The sequence below is a fragment of the Myotis nattereri genome (assembly GCF_964212035.1).
Source record: "Myotis nattereri genome assembly, chromosome: X".
NCBI lineage: Eukaryota > Metazoa > Chordata > Mammalia > Chiroptera > Vespertilionidae > Myotis > Myotis nattereri.
Genome location: NC_138078.1, coordinates 965,804 through 993,374, shown reverse-complemented (window position 1 = coordinate 993,374; position 27,571 = coordinate 965,804). Strand labels below are relative to the sequence as shown.

General features: G+C 47.0%; 1 protein-coding gene across 2 annotated transcripts; it reads right to left on the bottom strand.

Moving 5' to 3' along the window:
- Positions 1-1,385: 1,385 nt before the first annotated feature.
- LOC308536209 (arylsulfatase F-like) lies at positions 1,386-27,571 on the bottom strand. 2 transcript variants are annotated; one of them, XM_081115292.1, is made up of 11 exons: positions 27,258-27,571; positions 23,876-23,936; positions 21,821-21,970; positions 18,239-18,360; positions 15,706-15,828; positions 13,086-13,509; positions 8,302-8,438; positions 7,636-7,770; positions 5,726-5,888; positions 3,498-3,619; positions 1,386-1,878 (listed from the first exon to the last, which is right to left on the bottom strand). In XM_081115292.1, the coding sequence occupies exons 2-11, from the start codon at positions 23,884-23,886 to the stop codon at positions 1,502-1,504; spliced, it is 1,764 nt and encodes a 587-aa protein (XP_080971418.1). In that variant the 5' UTR covers positions 23,887-23,936; positions 27,258-27,571; the 3' UTR covers positions 1,386-1,501. The 2 variants fall into 2 exon arrangements, with proteins under 2 accessions (XP_080971418.1, XP_080971419.1); XM_081115293.1 differs by having other exon boundaries at positions 27,245-27,454.

Genomic DNA, 27,571 nt, shown 5'->3' with positions numbered 1-27,571 from the left:
AGGGGGCGACCAGGCCGGCAGGGGAGAGCAGTTAGGGAGCGATCAGGCCGGCAGGGGAGGGCAGTTAGGGGGCGATCAGGCCGGCAGGGGAGGGCAGTTAGGGGGCGACCAGGCCGGCAGGGGAGGGCAGTTAGGGGGCAATCAGGCCGGCAGGGGAGGGCAGTTGGGGGCGACCAGGCCAGCAGGGGAGAGCAGTTGGGGGCGACCAGGCCGGCAGGGGAGGGCAGTTGGGGGCGACCAGGCCGGCAGGGGAGGGCAGTTGGGGGCGATCAGGCCGGCAGGGGAGGGCAGTTGGGGGCAATCAGGCTGACAGGGCAGCGCTGAGGGGCGATCAGGCCGGCAGGAGAGGGCAGTTAGGGGCAATCAGACAGGCGAGTGGTTAGGAGCCAGGGGTCCTGGATTGTGAGAGGGTGCAGGCTGGACTAATGGAACCCCCGCCCCAGTGCATGGATTTTGTGCACCAGGCCTCTAGTTAAATCATAAATACGAATGGTGATTCATGTATTCTTGTTGAGAAAAATTCAGATGGCCCCAGCCAGTGTGGCTCAGTGATTGAGCGTCGACCCATGAACCAGGAGGTCAGGGTTCGATTCCCGGTCAAGGGCACATGCCCGGGTTGTGGGCTTGACCCCCAGTGGGGGGCGTGCAGGAGGTAGCCGATCCGTGATTCTCTCTCATCATTAATGTTTCTCTCTCTCTCTCTTTCTGAAATCAATAAAAATATACTTTTAAAACTTCAGGTAATAACCTATGTATACTTGAATGACTCCCTCTCTGCTTGTCTGACTTTGTCTAATTTTTGTGCTCAGCTATTTCTACCAGAAAATTATTTCCCCACTAAAGTCGTTTACTGTTTCAGGGGCATCTATGAAGGAATTCCCTTTAAGACGCTAATGGAAGGTGGGGTGAGTTTCTTGATCAAGTCAAGGGGATACGTTGAACAGGGCGTCTGTCGCTTGCCAATTTCTTTGTAAGGGTTGGAGTTTCAACCTATGATACCTTCACCAAAACGCAAGGAATGTATACATTTAAAAAGTTGTGGGTTTTAATATATATATTAAATATATATATATTAATATATATATGCTAGAGGCCCAGTGCATGAAATTCGTGCAAGGGGTTTGGGGTGGGACCCTCAGCCTGGTCTGCACCCTCTCCAATCCGGGACCCCTCAGGGGATGTCCCACTGCCAGCTTCGGCCCGATCCCATAGGAGGCAACGGATCCATGATCCTCTCTAATCGCCGATGTTTCTCTCTCTCCCTCTCCCGTCCTCTCTGAAATCAATAAAAATATATTCTTAAAAAAACAAACAGTTGGAAATGAGATAAACATTGAGCACCAACAATCCCCCCGCAAAACGTTATGGATGGCATTACAACCAATGGGTGTTTCATCATCGAGAACGGTGGAGAATTTTATTGGCTTTCACATCCATTCCTTGCCTATTTCAAAGGACCTATGTCGGCCGCATTTGGCGGCCTTTGGTGGCCGGCTGTCCATCAAATGGCTGCTTGCCTGGCTGATTCCTCACCCTCCTTGTCGCAAAAGCAGAACGGAAAGACCCCACAGCAGCTCATCAACCACACGAATTGCCGGTTCCGTTCGGGCCCCAGCTGCTGCTGGACCGGGGTGATGGTCTTCCTGTGTTCCTTGACGGCGTCGGCCACCGTCTGGATGACCAGGTCGTACAGCGGTTCCGAGTCCGGGGTCAGCGGGGTGGACTCGGAGGGGTCCTTGGAGAGGTCGAAGAGCAGGGGGGGGTCGTGGTAGGTGACGTTCTCCCCGATACATTGGCAGTAGTCGGTCTCATAGCAGGCCTGGGCTCCCGGCGGCTGGAAGATGGGGGTGACGTAGTGAACCTTCCACATGGCATCGCCTGGAGAGGAAAGGAGATGTCAGGGCACCCAGCCTGTGTGCCCATTGAGCCACCCAGCCCCTGTGCCCGTTGAGGCACCCAGCCTGTGTGCCCATCGACTTGGTCGTCTTCTGCCTTCGTGGGCATTCTCTGCTCTTTCTCTTTGCACACACGTTAACTCAAATACCAGCCAATCTTCAGAGCATCGGAACATCAGAATCCCTTAGACAGTGGTTCTCAACCTGTGGGCCGCGACCCCTCTGGGGGTCGAGCAACCCTTTCACAGGGGTCGCCTAAGACCGTCGGAAAACACATAGATCATTACATATTGCTTTTGTGATTGATCACGATGCTTTAATGATGTTCAATGTGTCACCATGAAAATCCATCCTGCAGATCAGATATTGCCATGACGATTCATAACAGCAGCCACATGACAGTGATGAAGCAGCAACGAAAATAATTTTATGGTTGGGTGGTCACCACAACATGAGGAGCTGTATTCAAGGGCCTCGGCCTTAGGAAGGTTGAGAACCACTGCCTTAGGATAATAATGTCCCAGGACTCAACATTGATGAGTCTTACCTTTTTTTTTTTTAATTGAATGTATTGGGGTGACATGTATATATATAAAAGCCTAATATGCTAAATGTCCCTCCTACCATTCGACAGTACGACCAGTTGCTATGATGTGCCCTGATTGACCACCAGGAGGCAGACAACCGACTGGTCGACCAATCGCTATGACGTGCACTGACCACCAGGGGGCAGACGCTCCAACCGGCAGGTTAGCTTGCTGCTGGGGTTCGGCCGATCGGGACTGGGTGAGATGGGCCGGACATGACCTGGAGCCCTCCCGTGGTCCCTCCCCGGCCTCTAAAATATTCCTTCTAATTCATTCCCTTTTATTGTGCATGACTCCATGCACCGGGCCTCTAGTTGGTTCATAAAATTACGAGGTTTCACGTGCACAATTCCATAAAACGTCATGTGTATATTGTATTGTGTGTTCACCACCCCAACTCAAGTCTCCATCACCATTTACGCCTCCTCTACCTTCTCCTACCTCCCTCCACACCACTTACGCCAGCCAATCCCATTGCTGTGGTCCATTTCCATGAGTTTTTCTTTCTTTTTTTCTTTGCTGAGTCCCTTCACCCGTCTCACCCAGCCCTCAACCCTCTCATCTCTGACAGCTGTCTGTCTGGTCTCTGTATCTGGGAGTCTGTCTCAACTTAGCCAAGGGTCCTGGGTCCAATTCCGGTCATGGTCACATGCCCCAGTGGTGGGCTCGATCCCCAGTAGGGGGCGTTCAAGAGGCAGTCGATCCATGATTCTCTCTCATCATGGATGTTTCTATCTCTCTCTCCCTTTTCCCTTCTTCTTTGAAATCAATTTAAAAAAATTATATTTAAAAAAGTTATAAAAAAGAGAGCATTTCTCAAAGTTGATATTTCTGAAAGTGGTCTCTCTGTCTTTCTGAAGGAGAGCAATTCTTAGAAACTTTCCAGAGAAGGTATTCTCAGCGCTGATGCTAGACGCAGAGGACTGGACTCGAGGTATAAAAATGAGGAAGTTGCCAAGACTACAGGGACCCTACTCTGGGCATCTGTTGGGCTCACGGGCGGGGGTACACTTACTGTCCTTTGGGCGCCAACGGGCGGCGTGGAGGAACTGACTGCAGTAGTGAAACAGGAACTCGTGCTCTGAACGCTGGGTCTCGCCCTGAAGCAATGGCAGGAGGTTCCGGCCGTCAATCACCCTGTAGAGTGTAGACACCCAGGAAGAAGGTGAGGCAAAGGCATTTGGTCATGGGGCTGTTGGAAGGATGCTCAGCGCATCCCATGACCTTCCGTGACCTTCCGTGGGCCCGGAGAACAGTGTGCTGAGTAGGCAGGAACCACCATTGCCCCAGAGTCAACCAACGCACCCCGTGAATATCTCGGACAATTATTTTTCTGACTCCGATTGGCTTAGGAACTTAGTAAAAACTACATTTGCACTAACATTATTGTCTTTTTTTAACGGATCTTTTAGCTCAACTTGATAAATACTGTTGCAAGCGGGGAGCTCTATTCAGTTATTTTAGGCGAACTCCCTGTATATTCTATTATTGGCTGAAACCGATGTTAAAAAAAATCATAGAGGCCTCCTTTTTATTCTAATGAGCTTGGGATTCTAGTCTTTTTTTTTTCAAAAGTAGGTCGTCTTTAAGATACAAAGAAAGAAACATTAACATAACTCTTTGGGCTTAGAAGGGTGAAGTGAGGGTCGGTTGAATCTACTGAATTCCCTTTTAGAGCTGTTATCCATGAAGAACCAGAAAAGCAGCTTCAAACCTACCTAGGTCAACAGTGACCAGAGAGGGGAAGAAGGCAATATAATTCCGTCTATATTAATAAAAGGGTAATATGCTAATTAGGCTGGACATCTTCCGGACAAAGCCATGGTGGCAGGCGCCAAGGCAGAGGTGGGTAGGGGCGATCAGTCGGCAGGGGGGAATTGTTAGGGGGTGATCAGGCAGGCGGGGGGGGGGGGGAGGCTGTTAGGAGGTGATCAGGCCGGCAGGGGAGGGCAGTTAGGGGGCAATCAGGCCAGCAGGGGAAAGCAATTAGGGGTGATCAACCTGGCAGGAGAGGGCAGTTAAGGGCGATCAGGCCAGCAGGGAGGAGCAGTTAGGGGCGATCAGTCCAGCAGGTGGGGGGTAGTTAGGGGTGATCAGGCTGACAGGGGAGGGCAGTTAAGGGTGATCAGACCAGCAGGGAGGAGCAGTTAGGGGCGATCAGGCCGGCAGGCAGAAGTGGTTAGGGGCGATCAGGCTGGCAGGCAGGCAGGCGAGAAGTTAGGAGCCTACAGTCCTGGATTGTGAGAGGGATCGGGCCTAAACCTGCAGTCGGACATCCCCCGAGGGGTCCTGGATTGGAGAGGGTGCAGGCGGGGCTGAGGAACTCTTTCTCTCTGTGCACCAATTTTGTGCACTGGGCCCCTAGTTTAAAACATTTGTGAGAGAGTTCAAAATGCCCACCGAAGGTCTGACCTTCACCCCAGCCTTCTGCACCTGGGACACCAGACAGTAGGGAATTATTCTTCCTCTTATGTGGATGAGTGAGTTTGATTGGCCATATTCCCACCTCCAAGCCTTCCTGTCTCTACCTTCCTTCCAAATAAAGACTACAAAGTGACGAAGATGGGCCATCCTATCTAATAAAGAGGGAATATGCTAATTGACCATCTCACGCCATCGCAAAGATGGCGACGTCCACTGCCAATAAGGAGGGAATATGGTAATTGACTGCCATGCCTTCAAAGATGGCGGTGCCCACAGCCACAAGATGGCCTGCAGGGAAGGGCAGTTGGGGGCGACCAGGCCTGCAGGGGAGGGCAGTTGGGGGCGATCAGGCTGGCAGGGGAGGGCAGTTGGGGGCGATCAGGCCGGCAGGGGAGGGCAGTTGGGGGGCGATCAGGCCAGCAGGGGAGGGCAGTTGGGGGCGATCAGGCCAGAAGGGGAGGGCAGTTGGGGGTGATCGGGCTGGCAGGGGAGGGCAGTTATGCGTCCATTGGGCTGGCAAGGGAGTGGTCGGGCAATCAGGCAGGCAGGCAGGCACGCAGTTGGGAGCCAGCAGTCCCAGATTGTGAGAGGGATGTCCAACTGCTGGCTTAGGCCCCTGCACCGGGCCTCTCGTAGAACTACAACATTGATGTCCGGCGTATGAGTAGCTGTCAATAGACTTAGGCTTAGACAAAGGCTGAAATTACCTGGGTTCCGCAGAGAAAGTGTACCCATTAGGACAGAGTTTATCTCCCTGGACCTGAATCTTCTCAAGACAAAGGTAGAGAGAAGCTTCGTGAACAGATTACATGACGTCACCTGTCCTGAGGGACGATGCCTCCCGTCATCGCTGCTACCGTTGGCAAGATATCCATCAGGCTGGTAGGTTCATCAATGACGTTTCCGGCGGGCAATTTTCCGGGCCATCGCAAAAGTCCCGGCACTCGGATCCCGCCTTCCCAGCCGGACATGCCTTTTCCTCCTACGGGGCAAAGCAATGAAGTCACAGTGAAGATACTCACGGTGATAAGAGTGTTTGAAAATATAACGTTCGCCCTAACCTGTGTGGCTCAGTGGATAGAGCGTCGGCCTGCGGACTGAAAGGTCCCGAGTTCGATTCCTGTCAAGGGCATGTACCTTGGTTGCGGGCACATCCCCAGTGGCGGGTGTGCAGGAGGCAGCTGATCGATGTTTCTCTCTCGTCGATGTTTCTCACTCTCTATCCCTCTCCCTTCCTCTCTGTAAAAAAAATCAATAAAATATATTTTTTTAAAAAGAAAATGTAACGTTTGCTTCGTTTCATTTCAAATGCCTACATGAAGCTGCATTTGAGGTCTTGCTCCCCAATATGCATCGTCCGTTGGGTTCGAATAAACTCTTATAAATAACCTGTACATTACATTACTCAAAGCAGACATGGAAATATTTTTTAAGCATTCTTTTTTTATTATTTTATTTTTTTTATTGATTTCAGAGGGGAAGGGAGAGGGAGAGAGATAGAAACATCCATGATGAGAGAGACTCATGGACCAGCTGCCTCCTGCACGCCCCCTACTTGGGATCGAGCCCACAACCCAGACATGTGCCCTTGACCGGGAATCGAACCCAGGACCCTTCAGTCTGCAGGCCGACACTCTATCCACTGAGCCAAATCAGCCAGGTCTGGAAATATTTTTTTAAAGGACTCCTAAGCAAAACTGTAAAATTCTCCTAATGATTTATTTATTCCCTTCCTAGGCTCACCGTTTGGTGGCACAAGCCCTAAGCTGCAGACACTCACACCCTTTGGGGAGAGTGACACAAAGATGTCATCTCGTTCACACAGGAATCATTTCCTACTGGATGCAACACGATAAAACCCACATTTGCATGACTAATAATCCATGTGTCTCTACAAAGTGCTGTAGAGTCTCCATCAGATCAGAGGTTCAAATGGGCTGAACAGGTTGCAGGTAATCTTCTCATAACCTCAGGAAACAGGTTACTAGACCAGGCCAATGTGGTGGCTCACGGATATGTTTCCACGGATGACGTGTTCCACCACGATCTGGAATCGGCGTTGTGAGTTTCATTATAAAACCTGAGCCTGGTCAGCGTGGCTCAGTGGTTGAGTGTCAACCTATGAACCAGGAGGTCACAGTTCAATTCCCAGTGAGGGCACATGCCCGGGTTGTGGGCTCGATAACCCGTAGGGGGCAGGAAGGAGGCAGCCAATCAATGATTCTCTCTCATCATTGATGTTTCTATCTCCCTCTCCCTTCCTCTCTGAAATCAATAAATATATATTAAAAAACCTCAGCGAAGCTAGACCATATCTCTTGGAAAGGCACCCAAAGCTTTCTTAACGTCCAAGAAGACGTCTATGTGCCCTCTCTGTAGACCATATTTCTTCTTATTCTTATTCCATCTTGTGGATGGAATTGATGATCAGATATTCAACTAATTTAATGCCTCCCTCCAGCCATCTGCTGATGTGAACACTCTTTCATGCATAGGACTATCAGGGAGGCCCGTGTCTAGAATATTTTCTAGAAATGTTAGCAATTTAAGGTCAATATCCTTGGGTTTGGGACCCTACGCTTTCGTTTTGACCAAGCGTCCAATAAACAATCATCTTGTTGAGTGTTTCATGCATCATTCGTCTCGTGTTTCATGCCACGGATCTTGTGTTACAATGAACAAGTTACCCTAGTCACAAGGACACCCCAGGTACGATCTTCCCTGCTCACCTTTGAATATCCCATTATATCCACCGAGTTGGGCGTGCCCCAGCCTGGCCTCCAAATGTCCCCCGTGGTCTGACGTGAAGTAGACAAGCGTGTGATTCCTCAGCCCCAGATCATCAATGGCAGCAAGGAGTTTGCCTGAAACAATGAAAACGGACCGATAAAACAAATAAAATTAGAAGCTTTGGGTATCTGTGTTAGTCCCAATGCATGCACATTCCTTTGGGATTCGTTGCAAAAATGTTTCTCTTCTACGATGCCCCAAATCTTACACCCCAAGAATCGTGTTTGCACCCAGTTGGTTGAGCATTGACCTATGAACCATGAGGTCACAATTTGATTCGCTGTCAGGTGGATGGCTCGATCCCCAGCAGGGGGAAAGCAGGAGGCAGCTGATCCATGATTCTCTCTCATCATTGATGTTTCTATCTCCCTCTCCCTTCCTCTCTGAAATCAATAATATATATATATATATATATATATATATATATATATATATATATATATATATATATTTTTTTTTTTTTTTTTTTAAAGAGAATCCTATGTGAGCCCATTGCTTCCCCATCAGCATCCCATGTTGAAGAGGTGATTACGGTCAAGTCAGGGTGAACATGGACTTCCTGCTACGCCCATGCTGACGTTTCTACGTTCCATCCTGACACTTACCCACATAGAAGTCCATCTCCTCCACGTTATCCCCGTATAAGCCGTGCTGGCTGGTGCCAATGAAGTCGTCGGTCGTGGGGAGAGGCGTGTGGACGTGAAGAAACGAGTAAAAGAGGAGGAAAGGTCCTTCGCGGTGCCTGAGAAGACATCGAGCCCATCGCGAGTGAGTTCCCAACCTCCGTGAGTGGGAGCCACATTGTTCTCCGAAACACAGACCCAGTGTGTGTCACGGCCCATGAGAGGGGACACACGCAAAAGGCAGCCCCTCTCCTGGTTGGAATGGATTCCAGAGTCCTCCAGCCTCCAGACTCGGCCTCTCATCTTGGGGTGATGCCACCTCTCAGGTGCCAGGACGTGGGTGGGTCCTACTGCTCTCAGCGGTCACACAGGGTTATTACTCAAGTCCAGCTCTGCTCGGAGCACTTTCCCAGGGCTCACCAGATCTCAGCCTACCGTCACACCCCAAGACACACACAAGATACGGTCTTATCGGAGTGGTTCTTCAGAAACATCAGCGCTTTCACAACCCCAGAGCAAGCACGGACAGATAGATCTTGGCAATCTGTCCACACACCTTTGATTTCTATTTGAGGACACAGGGAACGAGGTTGAATCCTTCAAGTCCTGGCAATTGGTCTGCAGGAAGGATAGGTCCTCAGCTGACCAGGGCAGCGTACAACACCATCCCAGTCTTGGGGAAATTTCTACTATCTGGTAGGATATCAATGTGTGAAGACTGGGTGAAAACATAAGCTAGAAAGAAAGACAAGAAGGAGTGTGGCCATGGTTGACTGGGTGGAAGGGTGTCCCTCCAAGGTGGTCCACATAGAAACTCAGAATGTGATCTTATGGGGCATATAGGGTCTTGGGGGATAGAATTCCTTAAGAAGAGGTTAACTGGGGTAGGGTGGGCTCAGAGTCCATGGGTGTCCTCATAGGAAGAGGGCTGTGAGGAGCTACACCAACACACGGAGGGGAAAGGACTTGTGAAGATGGAGGGAGAAATAGGAGTATGTGGCCACTAGGCAAGATAACCAGAAATTTTTGGCAAAAAATGGAAGCCAGAAGAGGAGGTAGTGTTAGGGTTAGGGTTAGGGTTAGGGTTAAGTTTAGGGTTAGGGTTAGGGTTAGGTTTAGGGTTACAGTTAGGATTAGGGGTAGGGTTAGGGTTAGGGTTCGACTTAGAGTTGGGATTAGGTTTAGAGTTTGCCCCTATGCACTCAAAAATCTCCACGGAGCTAAACAGAATCCCTGCTGTGCTCAGCACACTTTGCCCTGACTCAGACGTCTCAGCCTAGCGTCCCGCCCACCCAGACAGTCTGACTGGGACCTCTGGGCTCCAGAACCATTATACATTTTATATCTGGTTTACGTCACCCTGTGCTGGGTGCATTTTTCGGGCATTCCTAGGAAAGGAATATACATGCCGAAGAGGAATGTGGCCACACCCGTTTCCATCTGATCTATCTAAAGGGTTAGCTGAGGTGCTTTTGGTCAGTCCTTCTAGAACTTGGCCAGGGCGCCAGGCAATGGAGGAGTTGCCCCGACGTGAAACCAGCCGTAGAAAGAGCCGCATCTCCAAGGCAAATAAGGTCCTACATCTCCCACACGCTCCCTGGGTGTCGTCTCCACCTGGGCTGTGGGGTAAAGACGATGCTAATGATCAGATTCCTCCAGGTCCCTGAATAAAGGAGAAGTGGTGCCTATACTCAATGGAACGTGAGTTGGCCCTAAAACACGAAGAAGGGAATCTTAACCATTGGCGACCGCACGGATGGTCCGAGAGGGTATTGTGCTAAGTGACTCGAGTCAGACGGAGAAAGACAAACATCACGTGATTCCACTTAGATGTAGAATTAAAAAACCAAATGATAACAACAATAATAATAATAATAAAACAAGTAAGCCCTGACCAGTTTGGCTCAGTGGATAGAGTGTCGGCCTGCGGACTGAAAGGTCCCAGGTGCGATTCCCGGTCAAGGGCATGTACCTCGGTTTCGGGCACATCCCCAGTGGGGGGCGTGCAGGAAGCAGCTGATCAATGGTTCCTTCTCATCCATGTTTCTAACTCTCTATCCCTCTCCCTTCCTCACTGTAAAACAAAAATCAATAAAATATATTTTTAAAAAGATAAGTAAGACCGAAACAGGTCAATCGGTTTGACTCAGTGGACTGAATAGTCCCAGGTTTGATTCCTGGTCATGGGCACAGGCCCGGGTTGCAGGCTCGGTCCCCAGTGGGGGCCATGATGGAGGCAGCCGATCCGTGATTCTCTCTCATCATGGATGTTTCTATCTCTCTCTCCCTCTCCCTTCCTGTCTGAAATCCATAAAAAAATATATATATATTTAAAAAAATTAAAAACGATAGACCTTGATATTTGAAACAAAACAAAACCAAAAAAAAAAAAATCCTTTATGTCCTTAATCAAGTTTACGTAACAATCAAAGACGCCGGCTTTCCCTCGGGCGTATCGCTTTTCAAGATCAAATTGCTCACCGTTGCTGGCAAACACCTCTTTTCCCGTAAGCTTTCACTTCTGCCCGTAATGCCTCCCTTCAGCTTGCTGTTACTGATGGCTGAAGATTTAGGCAAGATACTGTTTCCTCAAGAATGCCTTCTTGGAAAGTCCCTACAGTAGAGACGGGTATGGCCCTAGACCTGTGGCCGGCAAATTGAGTCTGGCGAGCCACATGCGGCTCTTTGGCCCCTTGAGTGTGGCTCTTCCTAAGCCTTAGGAGTCCCCTAATGAAGTTAATAACCATGTACCTGCCTATATAGTTTCAGTTTAAAAAAATTTGGCTCTCCAAAGACATTTCAATCGTTGTCCTGTTGATATTTGGCTCTGTTGACTCATGAGTTTGCCGACCATGGACCTGGAATCTTTCTCATCACATGCTCATACAGATAGCCTGCCCTCGATGTGTCGCAAGTTATCTGTGAAGTCCAGAAATCAGGGTAGCAGCCGATCGAAGAAAGATAAAACCCCGATTCATGTCACAAGAGCAAGTGGAAAAAAAGAAATACGTGCTCAACGCCTTTAACTCAAAGAGAAGGTGTGTCTTCCTTGGCTCGTTTCTAGTTCGAGCTTAATGATGACCCAACAACCTTTTTGACATGTCACCTACTCCCGGACAAGCCCTCTGATTTATAATTTCTCCGGTCGCTGTCTCCCCTCCCAGGGAAGCCATGAGATGGCCAACTCTTTCTGCAGATCTTAGTTCCAGCAAATACAGTTCTCAGTGTGCATGAATATACGGAAGGTGTATGCATTGCAGATGAATTAGTCCAACCTTCAGAGTTGGTGCTGAGTGAAATAAGCCAGTCAGAGAAAAGACAAGTCCAACAGGATCTCACTTATGGGTGGAATCTCATGAATAAATACCAACAAACAGAGTGGAGATAGACGCATGGATACAGAGAACAGACCGAGAGCTGTCAGAGGGGAGGAGGGAGAGGATTGGGTAAGAACTTGAAGGGATTAAGCAAAGAAAGCTCATGGGTACAGGCAGCAGTATGGGAAGGGGGAGGGAGGAGGTAAAGGGTGAACCCTGTATAATTTTATTAATCAACTAGAGGCCCGGTGCACAAAATTTGTGCACTTGGCATTGGGGTGGGGGTCTCCTTCAGCCTGGATTGCGAGAGGGCGCAGGCCAGGCCGAGGGACCCCACTGGTGCCTGGTCAGGGCTGGGGAGGGATCTGGGAGGTTGGCCAGCTGGGGAGGGACCGTGGGAGGGGCCCAGGGTGTGTCCAGCCCGTCTCACTCAGTCTGAATGGGCTGGACCCCAGCAGCAAGCTCACCTACTGGTCAGAGCATCTTCCCCCTGGTGGTCAGTGCAGGTCATAGAGAGCAGTTGAACGACCTCAGCATATCATTAGCATATTACGTTTTGATTGGTTGAATGGCCAACTGCGTGACCGGACATTTAGCATATTAGGCTTTTATTATATAGGATGTCACCTGAATAAATTAAATTTAAAAAAAAAAAAAAGAGTTTGGCCCAGTCAGCATGGCTCAGAGGTTGAGCATCAACTTACGAACCAGGGGGTCACAGTTTGATTCCTAGTCAGGGCACATGCCCAGTTGGCGGGATTGGTCTCCAGTGTGCGGTGTGCAGGAGGCAGCCGATCAATGATTCTCTCTCATCATGGATGTTTCTATCTTTTTGCCTCCCTCTGTGAAATCAACAAAAATATGTCAAAAACAAAATAAACTTCCACCCACCAGAAAATATATATATACTCGTGGCCTGGTGCACGGATTCATGCACATTGAAAGGAAATTAATTAGAAGAAATATGTTAATATTGCTATTTGTCCTTTCTCTATAATAGAGGTGTCAGAGATGAAAGAAAATTAGTAAAATGTATATGAAGATAATATATGAAATGACTAATAAATAAACAATAACAACATAATATAACAACAAAGCCATGATATAAGAACAACAAATTATGATATAAAAATAACCAAAACATGGTATAAAAGCAACATGGATGAAAACAATGACTGATAAATTGATTCAACGTATTCTAATGTCTTCCTGTTTACCACATTAAGAGTAAAAACACTTTATATGCATCTCGCACGCGCGCGAGCCCACATTTATTTTTAAATTGCCAGTGCGCATCGTATGTACCAGCTGGCCGGTCAGTTGGTTGGTTGGTTGGTTGGACGGTCGGTCTGTCGGACAGGACGATCTGTCAATTAGCCTTTTATATATATAGATAGATACTCGTTCCCTTATCTTTTCATGAATCTACAAATAAAAAATCATCTTTACCTTTCTAAAAACGAGATCGCCTCCTTCACCATGATGGACCCAGCTCTTCTCGCCTTCATGGGCTGCTCGGTAATTTCCTGCTCCCTCATGAGGAGGCAATCCCAGTACAGGCTCGACTGGTAACTGTTCAACCAGAAGTGGCCCAAGAGAAGGATGAGCAGAACCAGGAAGAGGATGAGGGCCCAGGGAACGCAGAGCGTGCGAGTCAGTTTCCCGAGAGCGAGCGTGAGCGCGGCCAGGGCGACCAGCTGCACACAGATCCAGAGTCGGCTGCTGATGGCTAATTCCGCGTCCCGGGAAAGGTCGGGCCAGCACGTGTCGAACAGAGTGTATGGCATGCCGTAGAAGTAATCGAACCCGTAGTGAGACGGGTGGTGGCAGTGGTCATTTCGGGAGTTGCAGTTTAAGCCCTGATGCCATTTCCCTGAAATTAAACACACACACACACACACACAGATAACACATAACATGCTCACATATGACAAAGACCATGAGATCATCTTTCATTTGAAACACTAAGCCAGCGCACAAAAATGGAGTAGCACATGTTTTTCTTTTCCTTCAACATTGACGTTCAGCACAGACTCACTTTTGGGTCTTCCGTAGTTTGTAGGTATTTGTCTGAAAATCTGGTTTCTCATTCACAGAGAGAATGAGAAATAGTCACGATATAGGTGCATGATAGAGCCAGGGTAGAGTATAGATGATGGACGGCTAGGTAGGTAAGTAGGTAGATAGATATTAGATAGTGAGAAAGATATGATAGAAGGTAGATGGATGAGCACGTGGATGAATGAATGGATATATAGAGAGAAAAGTGATAGATGACAGATAGATTAGATAGATACATCGATAGAGAGATAGATGATAGATGAGTAGTAGATATATTTATGTATTTGTGGATGGGTGGATAGATTGATCGATGGACATATCAATAAACAGATAGATAGATAAACAGATAGATGTTAATTATAGCCACAGATATAGATAAATAATAAAGACAGCATAGAGATAGCAGGTAAATAGAAATATCGATGATGCGTGAATGGGTAGATAGATGGATAGACAGATATGATGGATTAATAAGTGGATGAAAGAATTGTGTGGGTGGGTAGATAGAGAGACAGACAGACAGACAGAGAGTGGTGGATGGATAACTAAGTGAGTGGAGGGATAGATGATGATGATGATAGATAAATCGATAGGTGAGAGATAATCTAAGTTATAGCCACAAAGATTGATAAATGATAGAGAGAAGTGGATGATATGTGATAGATAGATACATAGATGATGGATGGTCAGCTAGAAGAGATAGATAGATAGATAGATAGATAGATAGATAGATAGATAGATGATAGATAGATAGATAGATAGATAGATAGATAGATGATAGAGAGACAGACAGAGAGTGGTGAATGGATGACTATGTGAGTGGAAGGAGAGATGATAGATAGATGGATGGATAGATTGATAGATAGATAGATAGATAGATAGATAGATAGATAGATAGATATAAGTTATAGACACAAAGATTGATAAATGATAGAGAGAAGATAGATGATATATGATGGATAGATATGTAGATGATGGATGGACAAATAGATGATAGATAGATAGATGGATAGATAGATAGATAGATTATAGATATAGATATAGATATAGATATAGATATGGATATAGATAAATGATGGAGGATATATTGAGCATAGAGGAATAGATGAATGGATATCTGGCTGATTGGAAATCCAAAGATCTCCCACTAGAGTTCATTGACCTAAGAGATTGATTCAGGAAAACTTGACACATCTTGAATGTTGAACGACCCTGGTTCTAACTCATCCCATATGACACTCAGCGTGGCAAAGGGTCAAGTTCCTTGTCTCTGAAATTAGGTGGGGGGGGGGGGGTGCGTGATATTGTTGACATCCCTTCCGCCCGTGAATATCAGTGTTTCAGTCGGTGTGGGAGGCCGTGTCCCTGAAATGAAATGAGCCCGAGACCATGGCCATTGGCGCAAAGGAGTAGCTTGGTTTTCTCTTGTGGATTAACCTTCATGAGGGAGGACCTGAGACAGAGGGATTGGGCCGGGACACCTGGAAATTTCGGAGCAACATACCCCGTTCGTATTTTGCTTTAGGGTCTAGATATTTTAACAGAATCAGAAAACTGGACCTTCCGTAAAACGCGAATGATGCTCACACTATTTGTGTGTCCCTGGGAGATTTCAGAGCCTGCAAAGAATAACAGAGAGAGAGAGAGAGAGAGAGAGAGAGAGAGAGAGAGAGAGAGAGAGAACCATCCTAAATCTTTATTGTAGAGCATCTTGACCTGTGCAAAGATGAAGGACACACGGGGTGATCCCGAAACATGTGCGATGAACATCTGGAAAGACCTGGGGGTGAGGTGGGAAGGGGTCTTGCCTCATGCTCGAGTTACGTCTGCAATGGATGGGTTTATATCATTTAGGACACACTGTGTGTGTGTGTGTGTGTGTGTGTGTGTGTGTGTGTGTGTGTGTGGTGTGTGTAGGGAGCTTCGTTCATTGCAGGTCGCCCATGAGCCAAGCGCAATGATGACAGAGAGTCCTGGAGGAGGCAGCGAGCAATCAATGGCTGCTTACCGATCGTCGCTGTGCTGTATCCTTGCTCCTTGGCCAAGTGTGCAAATGTGGTCTCGTTACGCGGGAGTCCAACAGGGGCCGCGAGGGACATGAGGACACGGTAGTTCCCGTCGGAAACCATTCCTAAAGGGGACGGAGACACACGACCCAGGTGGACACCATGGGTAGGTAGGTGCTCATCACAGTCCTGCCTGGAGGGTGGGGAGCTCGGAAGGTGGACAGAGGATGAACGGGGCAGAGGTGTCAAGGTGTGGGGGAGGAGATGGTGTTCTCCAAAGACAAAACTCACACGGGTCCCTAATGCAAAACCCCTTTAAACCCTTGTGCACACACACACACACACACACACACACACACACACACCCATGACACCTTCAGATACACCCCAACCCACTGTCCCCCGCTCCCATAGACAATGGCTGATGGAACATCTAACCTGCACCTGCCCTCAACTGGGGCCTCTATGCCTCAGAAAAGAAGTTGAAAAGTGAAATCTTGCTGGGCTGGTGTGGCTCAGTGGTTGAGCGTGGACCCATGAACCAGGAGGTCCTGGTTTGATGCCCAGGCAGGGCACATGCCCAGGTTGTGGGCTCGATCCCCAGTAGAATGTGTGCAAGAGGCAGCCAGTCGTTGATTCTCTCATCATTGATGTTTCTATCTCTCTCTCCCTTCTCCTCTCTTTCTAAAAATCAATAAAAATATATTTAAAAAAAACAAAATAATTAAATCTTATAAGAACTTCAAACTCTTGTGTTCCTACTAATTTTTTTTTTACCTGACAATAGAGTCTAGTTCTATTTGTAGGACAGATGTGTTAGCTCATTCCGTGGCCAGAACCTGAAGTTGGGGCATCTCGGGAGAGTAGACACGTTGGTTTTGAACCCCTCATGACTAGCGTTGATGTCCAGTAGGTGGGTGGGACCATTCACCCTGAGACTAAAAACTCATCATTCATGGGCAAGGAACAGAAGAAAGCCAAGGAAGTTTTCGAAGGATTCAGGAGCAGAAGAACACCCCAAGATTGCCAACAGGGGTCCCCTGGTGGCGAGACTTTGCTCAATTCCAGTGATGCTAGGATCCTGGGTGTATTGAACATTTTTGAGCATTCCTTTCATATCAGTGTTTCTCTGTGTGTGTGTGTATCTCTGTCTCTTCCAATCTCTTTAAAGATCAATGAAAAAATGTCCTCAGGTGAGGATTAACACACACACACAAAGTCGTCATCTCACCTGGCCGGTGTGGTTCAGCTGTGTTGACCACTGACCCATGAACCAAGCCGTCACCTGTTTGATTCCTGATCAGGGCACATGCCCAGGTTGTGGGCGCAATCCCCAGTGGAGGGAGTGGAGGAGGCAGGCTATCAATGATTCTCTCTCATCGTGGATGTTTCTCTCTCTCTCTTCCTCTCCCTTCCTCTTTCTCTAGTTCTATATCATAAAAGCCTAAATTGCTAAGTATCCTGTCGACCCGTCGGCCATTCAACCAATCAAAGTGTAATATGTTAAAGATATGCTCAACCGCCCGCTATGACGTGCACTGACCACCAGGGTGCAGATGCTCCGACCAGTAGCTTAGCTTGTTGCTGGAGGCTGGCCGATCGGGACTGAGCTAGAAGGGCAGGATACACCCTGGAGCCCTCCTGGGTCCCTCCCCGGCTGGCCAACCTCCCGGGTCCCTCCCCGGCCCCCATCATGCACCAGGGAGGTCCCTAGGCCTGGCCTGGGCCCTCTCACCATTCGGGACCCCCTCGGGGGATGTCGGAGAGTTGGTTTTGGCCCGATCCTGCAGGCCAGGCCGAGGGACCCCACTGGTGCATGAATTCGTGCACTGGGCCTCTAATATATATACACTAGAGACCCGGTGCATGAAATTCGTGCACTGGGTGTGTGTGTGGAGGGGGGTCGCTCAGCCCAGCCTGCACCCTCTTCGCAAGCCAGGACCCCTCAGGGGATGTCCAACTGCCAGTTTAGGCCGGATCCCTGCAGTCGGACTGGCAGTCGGACAGCCCTTTCGCAATCTGGAACCTATGGCTCCAAACCGCTGGCCTGCCTGCCTGCCCCATCGCCCTAACTGCCTCTGTCTGCCTGTCTGATCGCCCCTAACCACTCCCCTGCCTGCCTGATCGCCCCTAACCACTCGCCTGCCTGTCTGATCGCCCCTAACCACTCACCTGCCTGCCTGATCACCCCTAACCACCTCTGTCTCAGCCCCCGCTGCCATGGCTTCCTCTGGAAGGACGTCTAGAATGACGTCCGGAAGGTCTTTTTTCTGTCCAGCCTAATTAGCATATTATGCTTTTAATATTACCGATATTCAGGTCGCCATTTGAAGGTGAAGACATCCCTTGGCCACCCAAGGTGATGTGGGTCCCTGAGGAGCCAGGGGCTTCAGGTGTTGACCTCCGGAGCTGCCCACCCAAGAAGGGGTGTGTGATTGCACCTTGAAACCTGTCACCGTGGTCAAGCCACAAGGCCCACGCCCCCTGATTCCACCACGACAGCAGAGCGGGGCCGGGGGTCCCCCGTTCACACACCTGTTCGGATCGGGTACCTTCCCGTGAGGAAAGCGGACCGGCTTGGGGTGCACATGGAGTCGGCGGCGATGTGCTGGGTCAGCTGGACACCATCTCTGGCTAAGCTGTCGATGTTGGGGGTCCTGGAAAGAGAGATGGAGGGGACAGTGAAGAATTGGGGTGGGAGAAAATAGAGATATAGATATAGAGATAGAGATAGATATAGAGATATAGAGATATAGATATAGATATAGATATAGATATAGATATAGAGATATAGAGATAGAGATAGAGAGATAGAGAGATAGAGAGATATAGAGATATAGATATATAGATAGATAGAGATAGAGATATAGATGTAGATAGAGATAGAGATAGAGATAGAGATAGAGATAGAGATCGATATTATGATATATATTATATAATTTATATTATACATAACACTAGAGGCCCGGTGCACAAATTTGTGCGTGGGTAGGGTCCCTTGGCCGGCCCAGCGATCAGAGCTGCTGGCTGGGGGGAGGGGCTGCGGGAGGTTGGCTGTGGGAGTGCACTGACCACCAGGGGGCAGCTCCGGCATCGAGCATCTGCCCCCTGGTGGTCGGTGTGCTCATGGCGACCAGTCGAACTGTCGTTCGGTCATCCGTTCGTTCGGTAGTTCAGTCACTTGGCCTTTTATATATATAGATAATATGTTATGTTATCTATATATATTTAAGTGTCTTTGGCTTAGAGACCTTAGATTGTCTTTGGCTTAGAAGCCATATGTGTGTATATATATATATATATATATATATATACATATATATGAATGTGTGTGTGTATATATATATATACACACACATACATATATATATATATACATATATATATTTAAGTATATTTGGCTTAGAGACATTAGCCATATATATATATATATATATATATATATATATATATAGTTATATAGTTATATAGTTATATAGTTATATAGTTATATTAGTTATAGTTATAGTTATAGTTACAGTTATATATAAAGATTTTCAAATATTTTTTTATTGATTTCAGAGAGGAAATGAGAGAGAGAGATAGAAACATCCATGACGAGAGAGAATCATGGATCGGCTGCCTCCTGCATGCCCCCGACTGGGGATCGAGCCCGCAACCTGGGCATATGCCCTTGATCGGAATCGAACCTGAGATCCTTCATTCCACATGTCAATGCTCTATCCACTGAGCCAAAATGGCTAGAAATAGATAGATAGATAGATAGATAGATAGATAGATAGATAGATATAGATAGATGGGTAGATATATAGTCTCTAAATCAAAGACACTTAAATATATATATGTATGTGTGTGCATATATAAAGATATATATATTATATATAATATAATATGTATATTATATTATATATAATATATATATATAGAGAGAGAGAGAGATATGTCTTTGGATTAGACATCTTTGCTATACACACATATACATATATATACATATATGTACACATGTATATTTAAGGGCCTTTGGCTCAGAGACCTTAGCTATGCCTACCTACTTAGAGACCTAAGGCTGAGTATTCGGTAGATAAATATCCCTTCTCTACACTCAGGTCACAAAACAGCCAGAGGGTGAAAGAGAACAAAAGAGCCCCAGCCAATCGCCTTATCGGGATGGACTGCTGAGCGTGGGAAAGCCGTGGCTGAGGGAGACGGCTTTCAGGACCCACCAGGAAGCTCTGAGGTCCCGTCTCCGGTTCGACGCCCCTCTCTCAGAACGTCCCTTGTTAAAACACGTCGCCTTTTGCAAAAAAAAAAAAAGGGGGGGCGCTGGGCTCCCCAAATCAGGACGCAGGACCTGAACGATTCTGCCCAGTAAAAATACACTCAGTGAAACCAGCCATTCAAGGAGGACAGGTGCCATAGGATCTCACATCTCACTGAAATCAACAGAAGCGGACTCATAGGCACAGAAAACCGGCTAACAGCTGTCGGAGGGGAGGCGTTTGGGGGGATTGGGTGGAAAAGGTAAAGGAATTAAGAAAAGATAATTTTTTAAAAAAAGCAACACTCACAGCCTGGCCAGCGTGGCTCAGTGGATAGAGCGTCCACCTATGAACCAGGAGGTCATGGTTCGATTCCTGGTCAAGGGCACAGGCCCGGGTTGCGGGCTCCATCCCCAGTCGGGGGCGTGCAGGAGGCAGCCGATCCATGATTCTCTCTCATCGTGGATGTTTCTCTCTCTCCCTCTCCCTTCCTCTCTGAAATCAATAAAACTATATTTTAAAAATAGATTAAAAAAAAAACTCACAGACTACAGTGCGGTGATTATAGGAGGGAAAGGGGTTGGCGGAGACAGAAGAGGGGAAAGGGAGGATATACAGTGATAGAAGGATACTGGACTTGGGGTGATGAACACACACTATGATAAACAGATGGTGTTTTATGGGGTTGTAGGCCTGGAACCTACGTCATTTTCTTAACCAGCTAGTGGCCCTGCGCACGAATTCGTGCACGAGTAGCTCGATGCTGCTTGCTTCCGCCCACAGCTCGCTGGTCGTCCGGCCCAGCTCTGCCCACAGCTCTCTGGCCCACCCTCCTGTAGCTCTCCATGGCTCATAGCTCACTGCCCCACCCTCCTGCTAATGGGTCGTTACACGTTACGACCATTTGCATATTACCTCTTTATGATATAGGATGTCACCCAATAATGTTTCTTAATACACATAAGCATCACCACTCATTGAAATAGTCTACATCCGTGGTCGGCAAACGACAGCTCGCGAGCCACATGCGGCTCTTTGGCCCCTTGAGTGTGGCTCTTCTGCAAAATACGCACGCGTACAGTGCGAAATTGACTTAAAACTTGAAGTTTATGAAGCTCATTTTAGGGAACGTTGTGGGGTAAGAGAAGATGTAGTGTCGAGGTTGGAGAAAGGTATGTTGAGATGGTTTGGACGCAGAGAGAGGATGAACGAAAAGAGATAGACGAGACAAGTCTACAAGACGCGTGTGGATGGGAGAGTTGGAAGGGGTCAACCTCAGCGAACGTACCTCCATCAGATGGAGGACGTTTTTTAACAAAGGCCAGCTTAGGAGCGCCCTAATTAAGTGAATCACAGTGTACCTACCTATATAGTTTAAGTTTAAAAAGAAATTTCAGTCGTCGTACTGTTGATATTTGGCTCTGTTGACTAATGAGCTTGCCGACCACTGGTCTACATGACAGAAGGCTCCCTACAAGACAGGTGGCTAAGTGGGTGCTCTTCATGAAGGAACTCACGGGTCCAGTACTATTCACTCAACAGATAATAAGAAGATTAAGGCAATCAACTGGTATAAATACAGATGTAACAAGACAATAAAACACAGAGATCCTGGCTAGAGAACCTGGCTAGGCTGCTGATCAACTGAAAAAAAAAAAAGAAGAAGAAGAAGATTAAGGCACTAGAGGTGAGACAACATGTCCGAGGTTGCACAACCATGAGTCCAGAATCAAGACTCAAATGCACATGCATTTACTATGACCTCGTCCTCAAAGACGACGCCAACAAAATAACGTTGCCGTTGCAACGGGAGAAGGTGTCATGAGAGGCATCCACCCTCCCAGGCTCGAGGACACACCTGATGGTGTCGTTTCCATAGCAGCCCAGGTCTCCGATCCCAAAATCGTCGGCCATTATCAGGACGATATTCGGCTTGTCATCGTCCGCCCTTTGCGACTGGCCCACGGTGAGGAGTAACCACATCCAGGACAGGGACGCCCAGCGCCTCCTGAAAAACAAGCACGGGTTGTAAGGAAACAGCCTCTTCTGGATGGTTCCAGGGTCCATGTCCCATGCCGAGGTCACCTTCTGTGAAGGCAACAGGGTAGGTGGGACGCCAGGCACATGTCCCGGGACAGGGCCTACGGGCTTCTCTCTCCAGGTCCATGCCGCTCATGGCTGTTGAACGGTACCCACCCTGCTCAGGGGCCGGCTCTCCTGGGTTCTCAACACGCTCAAACGCATTGCTGTTCTAGGAGGTGGAATCCGAAATCGTAAATTTGCTCGGAGACGAAGCATCTACTCCTCGGGTGAGAGGCGCTACGTCGGAGGAGGTGGTGTTGGTGGTTATGTTGCTGACTTGTGCTTACGATTTCCTGATTTCTGACATGTGTTATGGTGATATTGCACAGACTAATGCATTTGTGCTCCCGGTTAATTTGTTGACTCATGGTTAAGGTCACATGGCTAAGACGTATAAGGTCGTGTTACTGGTTGTGTTGCTGACTCCCCTCACGTGAAAATGTAATTGTGTGTGGCCATACCAGCTTTGCTGGAAAAAAAAAAAATTGGTAGAAGACCAGAAACACAAAGAAAAAGGCGCCCCAAAATAACTAAAAGGACGGTGTGGAAGAAAATTGAATCCTGGAATCTGGACACGGATTTAGTGCGCTTCCTAATTGTGTTCAGTCCCAGCTCAAGTCTCGATTTCTAAGAAATATATCACACTAGAGGCCCGGTGCACGAATTCATGCACCAGTGGTGTTCTTAGGCCTGGCCTGCGGGATCGGGCCAAAACTGGCTCTCTGACATCCCCCAAAGGGTCCCAGATTGCGAGAGGGCACAGGCCACGCCAATCGGGGCCGGGGAAGGACGCAGGAGGTTGGCCAGCTGGGGAGGGACCACGGGAAGGCTCCAGGGCGTGTCCGGCCTGTCTCGCTCAGTCCGGATCGGCCGGACCCCAGCAGCAAGCTCACCTACCAGTCGGAACATCTGCCCCCTGGTGGTCAGTGCATGTCATAGGGAGTGGTTGAGTGGCCTTAGCATATCATTAGCATATTACCCGTTGATTGCTTTAATGGCGGCCAGTCGACTGGACACTTAGCATATTAGAGTTTTATTATATAGGATTTCTCTTCCTATTGGGTCTCTACCAGATATCAGGTAATGGATATTGGATCCATTGGTTCCATCTCCATGCTGTCTTTCTTCATAATGTAAAACCATCGTTAAATATTTACTCTGGGAAGGAGGATAGAAAGATTCCCTGACTCCATCTGTTCCCAGACCCTTTATAAATCCTCTGATACAACTGTTGACTCAATATTGAAACTCTGCTTTTCCCAAACTTTCCACCCCCGCCAAAACTGTTAACAAGAAGTCTACGGCCAGGACTTTGTCTATGGACAAACCATGATAATTCCAGAAATGCTTTCATCTTCACCAAAATGATTGCGTTGTTTATCTCAATTCCTGTTTGTACAACATTTCAAAATAATACAGACCCTGGCCAGGTAGCTCAGATGGTTAGAGCATTGTCCTGATATGACATGGTTGCGAGTTCGATCCCTGGTCAGGGCACACACAGGAATCACCCAATGAGTGCATGAGTAAGTGGAACCACAAATATCTCTCTCTCTCTCTCTCTCTCTCTCTCCTCAATCAATAAATATAAAATAAAATAAGTGTGTTGGAAATTGGCCATTTCTATTTGTTTCAATTGTCTATATCTCTCCTACTTCCTTTTTTCATTGTGGACTTACTGAACCCGGAAGATCAATGTAGACTTTGACAGCTAACCACATAATGAATGCACAATAGTGCATGCCTCTAGCTATCGAGCTGACTTCACAAATACCACAAAATTACCCAGCAGCATCAGTGCGTTTGCCCGGTGGCGTATTACTTCCCATACCTGAGCGTCATCTTGGAGATCTGAGTACCTTCTTATTGTCTTTGGCCGAAGATCAAAGCTCCTGGAAAGAAAAGTGTGTCATCTTTGGGTTGCTTCAGTCAGCTCCCGTTTGGAAATGCTCCCTGAATTTGGGGATCCTATCTCTACTTCCAGCAATTAAAAACTGGTTTTCTGACACGCTCATGGCATAAGCCCCAAGCTCTCAATTACTTGTATCTCTTGGCCCGTTAAGGAAGAGCTTGAGCTGTGCCAAGTTCTGGGGCCATCCAGGTCCTTTGTGGGGTGTGAGTTACTTGGCTCCGTCCCTAAACCTACCCTCAGACAGGCCTCGTGAGCACATAACCTCAAGAAGAGGCAGAAACTCGGAGTTTAATCTCACCACATCTACGCGGAATGAACTCGGATCCCCTGAAAAGACGCGATGTCTTTATCTCCTTCTGTGGTTGGCCATTAGTCCAAAGGGAGACCATTAATTTGCGATTTTAGGAAAGCTAGGTGTTGTTACACATTTGGGGGGTGCGCTGCGATGACCAAGGGACATGATAGCAAAAGTCATTGCCGTGAAAGAAAAGGAACAAAAAAATGAAATTCCATCGGTAAGTCACTACCCGTGTTTGAACCTTTAAATTCAACTAGGTACTTCATGCTAATCGCCTCCTTCACACATCCATCCGAAGAACCCCGAAACAGCCGTCAGAAAGAATATGTGCACCCCTCTGTTCATAGCTGCACGATTTACAATCGCTAAGATCTGGAAACAGCCCAAGTGCCCATCAGCGGACGAGTGGATAAAACAGCTGGGGTCCGGCGACACCGTGGAATAGTATGCAGCCCTGAAAAAGGAGGAGGGTCTCGTATCCTTTGGGACAGCACGGAGGGACCCGGAGAGCATGATGCTAAGTGACATAAGCCAATCAGAGAAAGACTCGTATCCCATGATCTCACTCCTATGTGGAATCCAATGAACAAAATAAACTGATGGAAAGAATAATAGAACCAGAGAGTTGGATACAAGAAACACATTGACGAATCTCAAAAGGAAGGGAGTGGGTGAGGGGATGGGAAGAGATGAACCAAAGAATTAATGTGCACATATGGGTAGCCTGTGGACACAGACAATACTGTGGAGGAGATCTGAGGAGGGGTCGGGGCTCGATGAAGTAGGACAGAGGTAAGGAAATGGGAGTCATCTATAATACTGTAGTGTCAACAGCAACCTGACCGCAGTGGCTCAACCAGGAGGTCATGGTTCGATTCCTAGTCAGGGTACGTGCTCGTGTTGCAGGCTCCATCCCCATAGGGGCTGTGCATGAGGCAACCAATCCATGATTCTTTCTCATCATGGATGTTTCTTTCTCTCACTGTCTCTCTCCCTTCCTCTCTGAAATCAATAAAAATGTATTTTTTTTAAAAGAGAGGGCCAAAAACGTCTCTACCCACATCTACTCAAGTATCTACTCATACATCTATTCATATATGTACTCACAAATCTATTCATATATGTACTCATATATCTATTCATACATCTGTTCATATATCTACTCATACATATACTCAAACATCTACTCATACATCTACTCATACATTTACTCATACATCTACTCATACATATATTCATATATGTACTCACAAATCTATTCATATATGTACTCATATATCTATTCATACATCTGTTCATATATCTACTCATACATATACTCAAACATCTACTCATACATCTACTCATACATCTGTTCATGCATCTGTTCATACATCTATTCATACATCTATTCATACATCTACTCATACATCTACTCATACATATACTCATACATCTGTTTATACATCTACTCATACATCTGTTCATACATCTGTTCATACATCTATTCATACATCTACTCATACATCTACTCATACATATACTCATACATCTGTTCATACATCTACTCATACATCTGTTCATACATCTGTTCATATATCTACTCATACATATACTCAAACATCTACTCATACATCTATTCATACATCTGTTCATACATCTGTTCATACATCTGTTCATACATCTATTCATACATCTATTCATACATCTACTCATACATATACTCATACATCTGTTCATACATCTGTTCATACATCTACTCATACATCTGTTCATACATCTGTTCATACATCTATTCATACATCTACTCATACCTCTGTTCACACATCTGTTCATACATCTGTTCATACATCTGTTCATACATCTACTCATACATCTGTTCATACATCTGTTCATACATCTATTCATACATCTATTCATACATCTACTCATACATCTACTCATACATCTGTTCATACATCTATTCATACATCTATTCATACATCTACTCATACATCTACTCATACATCTACTCATACCTCTGTTCACACATCTGTTCATACATCTGTTCATACATCTGTTCATACATCTACTCATATATCTTTTCATACATCTGTTCATACAGCTACTCATACATCTACTCATATATCTCGTCATACATCTATTCATATATGTACTCATACATCTACTCATACATCTACTCATATATGTACTCATATATCTACTCATACATCTGTTCATACATCTATTCAAACATCTACTCATACATCTATTCATATATCTACTCATATATCGCTTCATACATCTGTTCATATATGTACTCATATATCTATTCATACATCTGTTCATATATCTACTCATACATATGCTCATACATCTATTCATACATCTATTCACATATCTACTCATACATCTATTCATATATCTATTCATACGTCTTGCTTGTGTGAGCCCTGGCAGTGGTTTAAACTTTTATTTCAGAGGCAGCAGCTATCCGGAATTCACACACTGCCAGTCACACACCAGTGATCTTGGTTGGTTCCCATGAATGGTCATGGTTGCTACTTGTTTTACCTTTTACGACACTTTAAATAAATTCCCATCTTCAAATTTAAATGCACCTAAACTAAGTGAGGAGACCCCAATAAAAGCAAGACCCCAGCCCCATGCCCAATCTCTCTCTCTCTTTTCTCTTGTGTCTCTCTCTGTCTCTGTGTCTCTCTCTTCCTCCTCTCTCTCTCTCTCTCTCTCTCTCTCTCTCTCTCTCTCTCTCTCTCTCTCCTCTCTGTCTGCTGGTAAGCTTACTGTGTACCGTAAGGTGCATTGCCTCAATTTCCAGGTCCCATGAAGAATGAAGAATAATCAACCTTTATTCTATCAAAATTTCCTGATGGGTATCACGGAAGGGTGTCTTACCGTCACCATCAGAACCCCTAGGGCCAGTCCCAACACAAGATCAGGCATGGATAGACTTGACTGGATAGGCTGAGCTCGGCACAAAACACCTTCCCCGGCTCACCTGTCCGACTCACCTGCCCGCCTCACCTGTCCGTGGTGGTGTCTCCCTGATTCTGGGACATGGGACTCTCCTGGCTGCCACCTGTCCCCAAACTGCAGCCTGTGTGGAATTCCGCCGTGTCCCCCTGGGGAGGCTGGTCCACGCAGGTAGAAGGAGCTCACCCAGGAGGCTCACCTTTGGGATATGCAAATGAGGCCGTCCGCTCCCCCTGATTTGCATGTCCTGAAAATCCAGGTTACAAAAAAAAAAAGGAAATCCTTCAGTGAAACATCTGCAGACTTGCTCGCCCTGGCTGACTGCTCTCACCTGTGTGCCCACCAGCAAATGATTCATCCAGTGC

Coding starts and splice junctions, on each gene's coding strand:
- LOC308536209 (XM_081115292.1), bottom strand. Junction 18,361..21,820: donor TATGGAAACGACACCATCAG/GTGTGTCCTCGA, acceptor CTCTCTTTCCAG/GACCCCCAACATCGACAGCT. Junction 3,620..5,725: donor GGCATCGTCCCTCAGGACAG/GTGACGTCATGT, acceptor TACACTCTACAG/GGTGATTGACGGCCGGAACC.